General features: G+C 52.3%; 1 protein-coding gene across 1 annotated transcript in view; it reads left to right on the top strand.

Annotated features, from left to right (window-relative positions):
* The first annotated feature begins 1169 nt into the window (after positions 1-1169).
* CREB3L1 (cAMP responsive element binding protein 3 like 1) overlaps positions 1170-10471 on the top strand; it is a 42918-nt gene continuing 33616 nt past the window's right edge. The window contains exon 1 of the mRNA XM_032166147.2: positions 1170-1720. Within this exon, the coding sequence (XP_032022038.1) occupies positions 1619-1720 (102 nt within the window). The 5' untranslated portion in view covers positions 1170-1618. The remainder of the gene's footprint in view (positions 1721-10471) is intronic.

The raw sequence follows: 10471 nt of genomic DNA, 5'->3' as shown, positions 1-10471 counted from the left end.
ACGCAGGAGCAAGCCACTTAGGTAATGGATCCCGGGGCCCTGGGAGTGTCTGGTGACTGTGGAGTGTGCAGCCAGCCAGCACCTTGGCTCATTCAGATTCCAGAACTACTGTTTTCCAACTTCCTGCTCCTCAGAACCATGGGGGGGTAGGGAGGGACTTGACTATCGAGGAGAAGAGGGGGACTCTCCTATCTCTGGCTGTTCACCCAGCCCTTTCACACAGAGGAAAGCTGGGGACAGTTCTTGCCTTGAGGAGTCTCACAGCTCAGTGGGTCACAGACACAAACAATGTGAGCAAATAAGGACAATACCACATTAGACTGGAAACTGGAGGTGAGCACATGATGCCCTGTGGGTGTATACCGTTGGTAACTGCTCCAGCCTGGGTGTTCAGGGAAGGCTTCCTGGAGGAAGAAACATATGAGATGAGAAATGAGAGTTACAACTGAAAATCGGCTGGGCATGGTGGCTCACACCTGTAATCCCAGCACTTTGGGAGGCAAAGGAGGCCGGATCACCTGAGGTCAGGAGTTCGAGGCCAGCCTGGCCAACATGGTGAAACCCCGTCCCTACTAAAAGTACAAAAATTATCTGGGCGTGGTGGGACGCGCCTGTAATTCCAGGTACTCGGGAGGCTGAGGCAGGAGAATCGTTTGAAACTGGGAGGCGGAGGTTGCAGTGAGCCGAGATCACACCATTGCACTCCAGCCTGGGCAAAAAGAGCGAAACTCTGTGTCAAAAAATAATTATAATAATAATAAAATTTTTAAAAAGCTGAAAATCTCCCCCGTTGAGGGGAGATCTGTTGAGGGGACTGTGAAATGGAATTCCCTGACTGGGTTTGGTGCAGGCTTTAGTATAAGGCTGGAAGGATGGAAATAGCTCCCTCATCAATTCATGGGACAGTGGCTGGTGAAGCCTTAAAATGCCAATGTTCCAGGAACACTGTTATCGGTTCCAGGACTATTGTTGCTTTAAGCCCCCACCTTGAGCATTCAGAGAAGAGAGATTACTAAGGAGGACGAAGTTGCAGATGTCTCTTTAAAAAAAGAGAGAGGATTCCTCGAGCCACGCCCTCTTCTCATTAATATTAAATTATTGTGAATATTGATGTGGGGGCGTGGCGCCTTGGCCAGCTGGGCTAGCCAGCCAGGGGTTCCCGGTTTCACAGAGAGGAAAGTGACAGAAGCCGTGCGGAGGGAGACGCAGAGACAGCGGAGAGGCCGGCAGCCACCCAGTCTCGGGGGAGCGCTTAGCTCCCCCGCCCCGGCTCCCACCCTGTCCGGGGGGCTCCTGAAGGCCTCAGCCCCACCCCCGGGCTCCCCATGGAAGCCAGCTGTGCCCCAGGAGGAGCAGGAGGAGGTGGAGTCGGCTGAATGCCCACGGTGCGCCAGGGGCCCTGAGCCCGTCCCGCTCCTAGACGCTGCCCTAAGGCCCCCGCGCCCCCCGCACCCCCCACCCGGGGCCGCGCCGCCTCCGTCCGCCCCTCCCCCGGGGCTTCGCCCCGGACCTGCCCCCCGCCCGTTTGCCAGCGCTGAGGCAGGAGCTCTGGACTGGGCGCGCCGCCGCCCTGGAGTGAGGGAAGCGCAGTCGAAGGGGGTCCCGGGAGCCGGCCGCGATGGACGCCGTCTTGGAACCCTTCCCGGCCGACAGGCTGTTCCCCGGATCCAGCTTCCTGGACTTGGGGGATCTGAACGAGTCGGACTTCCTCAACAATGCGGTAAGATGAAGGGTCTCCGTTCCCGTTCCACCCCTCGGCACCCGTCCTCGCGGCGCGCCTGGGCCCCTAGAAGGACCCGACTACACAGCACTGGACAGGAGCGGGGAAAAGGGTTCAGCGCAGGGTCTCCAGGAGCGACATGTGTTTGGAGCTCCGAGATTTGACGAGGAGGTCCCTCGACACCTCCCTTGGAACCCCGCCTGACCTAAGCCTCGGAGCTGGTGCCAGTGCGCGCCGCTCCTGGAGGCTCAATCTTTGAATACATTGGCCTCCACCTTCTAGGGGGAAAGGGCCATCGAGGTATCGGGTCCGTCGGATCCTCGGATCTGAGCTCAGGAGGCACCAGTCCCGCCCTCCACCCACGTCTTCTAGCCGTCCCCAAGCCACCCCAGGTTCCAGGACCAGACTGGGCGCAAAGTGGCAGCGCCCTTTCCTGCGCCTCCCTTGGGGCTTCGGTGGCTCATAGGCTGGGTCTCCGCTGGGGGGCGCACCGGGGAGCGTTCAGAGGGCCTGAGACCCGACCCCTCGGGTATCAGAGCCAGACCTGGGTTCTCAGCCAGGCCCAGAAATTTCAGGGTGCTACCCTGGTAGCCCCAGGGAATCAGGCCCAGAGACCCCCACCCCCACCCCAGGGAGGGACCTGAAGCTGGGGGCTGGGGGGAGGCGGTCAGGGCAACACGGGGTGACGGTTCAGGAGGAGGGAGCCATTTCTCTCCATCTGCCTCTAGATCTCTGCTTTGTCCCTCTGTTCCTGGAGTCTGGCTGACTTTCTGTCTCCCTCTCCCTATGTCTTCTTGACTAGGTCTGACTGTGAGCTTGTCTTTCTCCTCTTTCTCACTCTTCCCCTCCCTCCCTAAGGAAACGTGGCTTCTCTCTCTTCTTCCCTCCCTCCCTCTCTCAGGCTCAGCCCTAAGGCCTTGATGGGGGAGGGGCATGGACTTAGAATGGGAGAAAATATTTGGGTTCAGAAGGGCCTGCCCAGATGAAATGTGGATTGTTTGGGGAATCTAGTGGGAGCCCCCTCTTCAGTGAGCCACCAGTTGCGTGTTCATGCCTGTACACACCACACACACACACACACACACACACACCCTGTGATCAAGCACTTGAGACTCTTTACCTGCTGACCTCTACCTCCCAGGACCAAGATAAACTTGGCCAGGCAAAAGCCAAGTCCTTAGAGGACTTGAGCATCTTGGACTTCCACCTAAACTGTTCCAGGCCATTAGATTGACGGTGAGGAACCAGGCCAAGGGACAGAAGCCGGAGTCAAGGAGGCATGGGGGCTGAGGTCTCCCTGTTCTCCATTAAGCAGCACATCCTGGTCACCCTGCGCTCTGAGGAAGGCCCCGTCCCAGGCGGAGAGAGCATACTTCAGCAGACAGGACAAGGGTGTGAGGGGAGAGGGCTTGCATTGCCAGCAGAGAGATTTGGTTTCTAGTCTTGGCTCTGCTTCCACTGGGAGCTTGGCCCCTACCACTGGCTCTCCTCCCTGGGCCTCAGTTTCTTTGTCTGTAAAATAGGGGAGAGGTTGGATCAGGTCTTCCTATAGATGGTTCTGGCACAGATCCCAGGAATAAAGCAGCAGGGATCGGGGGATCCACACCTCCTCTTGAAGCTGGTATAAGACACTAGTCAGAGGGAAAGAGGTTTGTCAGAGCTCGGACCCTTGAAGTCAAGCGGGGCAGTAGAGTCCTGCAGTAAGCTTCCCTCGGCCCTTGGCAGCTCTGAGTTGGGCTTTCTTCTGAATGAACTCGGCCGCCCGCAGCCTCTTCCTGCTGCTCCATTCAGCCTGCATCCCCAGCTGCTCATCTGGGCCTTGGTCCAGCACAGGAAAGGAGGCACGACCAGACAGTGGGATCCAGCACTAGGACACTGGGGAGGAAAAGCCCTGCTGGGGAGGCTCCTGATCTCGAGAGGCAGCGGGAGAAGATGGGGTGCCTAAGGAAAGAGAGAAAGGACTCTCGGGCTGGGAATCAGGAGATTTAATTCTGTCTCTGTTTCTGCCACCAGCCAGTGGGACAATTCAGAAAAGTGACTTTTCTTTTCTTTTTTTTTTTTTTTTTTTTGAGAGGGAGTCTTGCTCTGTCGCCCAGGCTGGAGTGCAGTGGCGCAATCTCGGCTCACTGCAAGCTCCACCTCCCTGGTTCACGCCATTCTCCTGCCTCAGTGTCCCGAGTAGCTGGGACTACAGGCGCCCGCCACCACGCCCAGCTAATTTTTTGTATATTTTTAGTAGAGACGGGGTTTCACCGTGTTGGCCAGGATGGTCTCGATCTCCTGACCTCGTGATCCACCTGCCTCGGCCTCCCAAAGTGCTGGGATTACAGGCTTGAGCCACTGCACCCAGCCAAAAGTGACTTTTCTTCTTCTGGGCCTTGGCTTCCTCATCTGAAAAATGGGGATATTAGAACCATAGCATTACTGTAAGCATTTCGAGAGAAAATTAAAGTGAAGGTTATGTAGCCCAATGCCTGGCATGTAATGTTCATCGTTGGCTTGATCCATAGAGGCTGGATGGGGGTGATAGTGAGAATTGCTCAGCTAGGAGTTGCTGTGTGAACACAGCAAGTCACTTTCCTTCTCTGGGGCCTCCATCTCCATATCCAAGGTCCCTTCCGGCTGAGATCCCATTCCAACCCTTCCCCCAACTTCTTCATTCTGCCTGAGGATAGGAAAATGTTTCCAGGGTTAAGGATGGGTAGGGATGGCGTCTGTGTGCCTCTCGGTCTGGAAAATGGAGAGCAGAATATTCGCTATCCTCCCTAAAAATCCAGATACGGGCCATAAATCACGTGGAAGTCGTGTGTGCTCTGTTGCTCTGTGCAAAATGCAAAATGTATGCTCGCCCTGAAAACAACTACGTAGGAAATACACGTGCACTTGGACAGACAGGAGAGTGAGCACGCAAAGTCAAGACACGTGTGTTTGGAGGTGGCTGGGCTGCTTTATTTTTCTTTCTATGAGGATGCCTTCATGTTGCTGCAGTTCTGCTTCTGCGATTCTCAGAAATCCTCAGAAGGCGGCTGCCCTTCCTCATCCATGTGGGGGCGTCTCCTCCCTGCCCCTCCCACTCTCCCACGGTTTCTGATGTGGCCACCCTTGAGCCACTGTACTCTGTGGTCCTTCAGCCCCTTGGCACATATGAGAAAGAGGGTCTGGGCTCCAAGAACTGGGATAAAGGACCGGAGGGAGAGCAGGTCGTTTCTCCAGATGGAAACACTAGGTCTGTGTGCTGTCCCCTCCTTCCTCTGGCTCAGGGGAAGGGATGTCTGGCTTCTCTAGAGGGAACTGGCTTGGGATCCCAGAGAAGCCCCAGCTGGGAGGGTGTGGGGAGGAGAAGGAGGAGGAAGAAGAGGTCTGTTTTCTCAAAGGGGAGCAGCAGGAAGCTGCAAGGATGTTTGCCCAGCACACCCGTTTACTCCCTGCAGCTGGGGAGGCCAGGTGTGGGAGTGACAGGGACCCAGGGACCAGCCTAGCATTGGGGGGAGGTGGTGGGGGCTAAGGCTGATCGCTACTCCCCACACCCCTAGCATGGCTTCTCCTGAGCTAACTGGGAAGCAGAGAGGCACCCCCACCCCCAGCCTTCGGGAGATTTAGGGAGATTAGAGAGGTATGTGTGTTTGGGTGTTCCTATATCTGTGGGTGGGCCTTTAACAGTCCTTAAAAGGGGAGATTTGTGTGTGTTTCTGTTTAAGTTCTCACCAACAGGAAAGAGGACAGAAGGGCTAAGGCACTCTGGTCTCAGAGTGGAATCTGCTAGAAAAGATGTAATGAAAAACCTCCTGGAGGAGCCCAAATCTCAGGGTGCCTATTCAGAAAGGAGACCTCTGATACCTACTCCTCTATCAAAACATTAAGTTCGTTTCGAGCAGAGGTTTGGTTTGGGTTTTGCTTCCCCCAGTGTTGAGGGAACAGTTCCTTGAGTCAGGAGCTTGGTCTGTCTTGTTCACTGCTGTATCCCAGTGCCTAACAACTGTTGATGAATGAATAAATCGATGGATGGATGAATGAATGGATGGATGGATGAAGAAAAAGGGGCCCAAGCCAGACCCCACATTCTTAGAGAAGAGGGAAAAGTGTCCTTAAGCCCATCTATTTGCAGCCATCGAGGTCCTGCAGAGCCTGCACTGTCTCTGGGGTCTAGGAAGGGCTCTCCATGGTTTTCAATGAGTTCTCATTACCTTGAGCCATCCCCCTACTGTGGCACAGGCCTCTGCAGCCCCTGGTCTAGAATAGTCTACAGCTGGCTGACCCACAGGGGATTTGAACTTGTGGCTCAGATCTCACTCTTTAGCACTGTCTCTAGGGCTTCCGTCTTCCCCAGTTTCTTCTTCAGATTGCTCTAGGACTCCTGGATCCATACTCACCCAATTTAAGACTAAGCCTTTTCCAGCCCTGCCTCAGAGCCCTTGCACATGCTGTTCCTGTGATCTGGACTGCTTTTCCCTCAGTCTCTCCATCTCAGCCTTCCGATCCCAGCTCAGATGTTGCCTCCTTAGGGAACGCTCCCTGACTACCTAAAGTGGGACCCGCCTGTTCTATTCTGTTTCAGTCTTTTGATTTCTTCTAGCCCTTAACCCAGTTTGCAATTATGTTAATGGCTTATTGTCTATTTCCTCCATGAGAAAGTAAGTTCCATAAGAGGAGAGTCCATATCAGTTTTGTGCATTGACATAAACCTAGCACAGTCACATGGGACAAAATAGATGCTCAATGTAGTAAAACTCTACAATAATGCAATAAATATGCCCAGTCAAAAATTTCCAACTATGTTCATTTGCAGTGGCTCGTGCTTGTAATCTCAATGCTTTGGGAGACCAAGGTGGGGGGATTGCTTGAGCCCAGGAGTTCAAGACCAGTCTGGGCAACATAGGGAGACCTCGTCTCTACAAAAAAATTAAAAAAAAAAATGAGCCGGGCATGGTGGCATATGCCTGTGGTCCCAGCCACTCAGGAGGCTGAGGAGGGAGGATCACTTGGGCTGGGGAGATTGGGACTGCAGTGAGCCATGATGGCTTCACTGCACTCCAGCCTGGGCAACAGAGCCAGACCCTGTCTCTAAAAGTAATAATAATAATACAAATTTAAAAATAAATTTTCCATTTACATAAAATGCGGAGTTATATTTTTGTAGAATTAACAAAAAACAGTATTTTTCAGAGGGTCTGTACTATCACAAAAAGCAGGAAAGTAAAAATTGTGATACCTTACTGCACAAAGCAGACCAAACAGAAAGAGTACCACAGGAGCATGAGGCAGTCACTTTTTTTTACCAACCCCATAGAGAACGGAGGTTTGCTCACTTTTATTTGAGAAGGGGCCTGAGCATAGAACAGAAGTCAAGTTTGGGTCACACTGTAGTGAACTTTGCTCTATTTCAAGGACTTACTGTATTTGCAGAGAAAATTACTTTAGACTGGCGCAATCCTTGTAAGGGAAGGGAAAAATTGTTTTAAAAAAAATCCCAGGCTGGATGTGGTGGCTCACACCTGTAATTCCAGTACTTTGGGAGGCGCAGGCAGGTGGATCATTTGAGGCCAAGAGTTTGAGACCAGCCTGGGCAACACAGAAAGACTCCATCTCTACAAAAAATAAAAAATAAATTATCCAGGCATGGTGGCACATACCTGAAGTCCTGGCTGCTTGGGAGACTGATGTGGGATGATCACTTGAGCCCAGGAGTTCAAGACTGCAGTGAGCTATCATCACGCCACTGCAATCCAGCCTGGGCAACAGAGCAAGACCCAGAAAATCAGATCTAAGTGTTCAAGAGGTGTACTTATGATTCCTGAAGGGATCCTGGGGTTTTCAGGATCCTGGATTGTCCAGCCCTTAGGGTGGTGGAGATGCTGGGTCCCACAGAAGTGCTGTCTGCACCCCGATATGTTGTGAGGTCCCTCTGGCTTCCCTGGACCAGCTGGGAATTCACTTGCTCATTCATTAATACACATGTCCATTCCTTCAGCAACTGGGCACTGAAGGAACATCTATGCTGGTGCCAGGGTAACCCAGATGAAGAAAACACACTTGACCCTCCAGTCAATCACGGATGAATGAGAGAGACAGAGAGGGAAATAGGCAGTATCAACACTATGGTGGGCGCCATGATGGAGCAGAGCATGGCAAGAGGCTGAGCCAGGCTACAGGTCATGAAAGCTTTCTCAGAAGGTGATCTCTGCACATGATGCCCCAATTTCCCTCTTCCTTAGTGGCAAAGGAGTTATTAGAAGGCATTTCTGGCCAGACATGGTAGCTCACACCCGTAATCCCAACACTTTGGGAGGCTGAGGCAGGTGAATCACCTGAGTTCAGGAGTTTGAGACCAGCCTGACCAACATGGTGAAACCCCATCTCTACTAAAAATACCAAAAAAATTAGCCAGGCGTGGTGGCGTGTGCCTGTAATCCCAGCTACTTGGGAAGCTGAGCCAGGAGAATCACTTGAACCCAGGAGGGGGGGATTGCAGTGAGCCAAGATTGCACCATTGCACTCCAGCCTGGGCAACAAGGGCAAAACTTCACCTCAAAAAAAAAAAAAAATGGCATTTCCACAGGGACTGGGGCCGTGTTCCTTTTACTGAACACGTGTAGGCATTATTATCCATTGTGCACTCCACTCAAGGGCAGGAGTCCTACGGAGAGTCAAAGAGGGAAGCAAGAAGAAGCTACGAGCAAGTTCTCTCGTTGTTCTAGTTTGAGATTTCCCCTCTAGAGCAAGGAAAATTCAGGATCTTTGATATCACAGGGTCTCTGTCTTCATCCTCACCCACTCCCATCCTTAGGGCACCTTGGATGCCTAGAGCTTCATGGGCAAAACCAGATCCCCTGGATAAGCTCCCACATCCCATTTCACACCCTATCCTCAGATTCACCCCAGGATGCCGTTCCCCAGCCCTTCTGGGGACTTGGATCTTTGCTCTCTGCAGCTCCCAGGACTCCTCAGGAGACTCTGTTTCTGTCTGCCCTGGCCTGGCCTGGCTACTGCACCAGGAGAGGGGAGTATAAAGGACATCCCTGTTTTGTGTCTTCTCCCTATATCATGTGCCTCGTGAGAGTCATGGTACTGAGGCCCTCCTGGAGCATCTCTCTCTGGGACCTGGCTTGCCCTTGAACCTCCCTCAAGAAACCAGCTCCAGATGCTGGAGAACAGGCTGTTCCTCTGGAAGTCTCAGCACTCCTGGGGGCAGGATGGAGGAGGGAGATTTGGGTGGAGTTAAGTCAAGACCATGAGCTGGAACTCTGTGTAACCCTCTTGAGCAGCCCTGGGGACGCCAGACTGAATGGCAGGACCCTAGACCAGGATTGGGGAATGTGTGGGGGTGGGATTGTCTGGGTCAGGAGAAGCTGAGAGAAGCAGGAAATGCCCCAGGACTCTGACCCTCGGAGTAAATATGTCAAAGGTATTGATTTCTTTGGAATGTCAAAGATCCTGATCCCCACTGCCTGGACACACCATATTGTCTACAAGGCCAGTTTGATAGCTGGAGCAACCATGGGCTTCCCTGCTGCCGGGTTCAGTGTGCCTCCTCCCCTAATTCCCCTGGGACAGAGCCTTCACTGCCGCTTCCTTGGCTGTTGGCTCGTGGCCCAGAAGCCACTTCACCCATCACAGAGAGTCTGACACATCTGGGCTGGGATGTGTGGTCCAACATAACAGCTGGACAGCAGCAGCCACTGGCTCCTCCTCCCCTTCCAAAAGAATAACAAAAATGAAAGTAGCGATGGAGTGAGGCAGGCTCTTCAGGCCTTCACGGAGAGCCAGGAGGCGGGTTTCAGGCAGTGATGGATGGGGGCTCGCTTTGGAGGCAGACAGATCTGAGCCTTTGCCCATGGGTTCCCCTCCACCTGGAATACCCTCACCCTTCTTTACCTCATTTCCCTCACTTGCTGTGTGACCTTAGGCAAATCACTTTCCCTTTCTGGGCCTTGGCCTCCTCATTTCTGAACTAAACTGAGGGTTCTTTGAGAGCAGGGTGTGTCAGTCCATTATTTCTGGCTATTCCCTAGGTACAGCTATAATGACTGAGTGCTCAGGAAATGTTTATTTATTGGATGGATGGAAGGAAGGCAGGATGGAGTAGGGTGGGGACGATAGAGGAATGAATAGGTGGGGGGATAGATAGTAAAAGAAAGGACACTTCTACATTTCCAGCTTTGATGGTCCTCTTTTTTAAAGTAGATTGATTCATTCATTCATTCATTTGATTACTCAAATCGTGAATCTTATCATAAATGCCATCTCTCCCTTTCACTTTATCATCATGGCCTTTTCTATTATGATATATTGTGCACTGGAAGAATATATAGAAGGTATATCTATCAGTTATAAAGTATAATAAACTGAATACTTGGAAACTTACCCAGCTTCAGAATCAGACTCAGGGCCAGGCATGGTGGCTCATGCCTGTAATCCCAGCACTTTGGGATGCTGAGGCAGGTCAGTAGTTTGAGACCAGCCCGGCCAACATGGCGAAACCCCGTCTCTACTAAAAATACAAAAATTAGCCAGGCGTGGTGGCGGGAGCCTGTAATCCCAGCTACTCAGGAGGCTGAGGCAGGAGAACTGCTTGAACCCAGGAGGCAGAGGCTGCAGCGAGCCGAGATTGAACCACTGCACTTCAGCCTGGGCAACAGAACAAGACTCTGTCTCAAAAAACAAACAGACAAACAAAAGAAAGAAAGAAAGAGAGAGAGAGAGACAGAGAAAGAAAGAAAGAAAGAAAGAAAGAAAGAAAGAAAGAAAGAAAGA

This window comes from Hylobates moloch, unplaced genomic scaffold (genome assembly GCF_009828535.3).
Source record: "Hylobates moloch isolate HMO894 unplaced genomic scaffold, HMol_V3 SCAFFOLD_11, whole genome shotgun sequence".
NCBI lineage: Eukaryota > Metazoa > Chordata > Mammalia > Primates > Hylobatidae > Hylobates > Hylobates moloch.
Note: the sequence above shows the minus strand (reverse complement) of the source record. Positions and strands in the feature narration are given on the sequence as shown.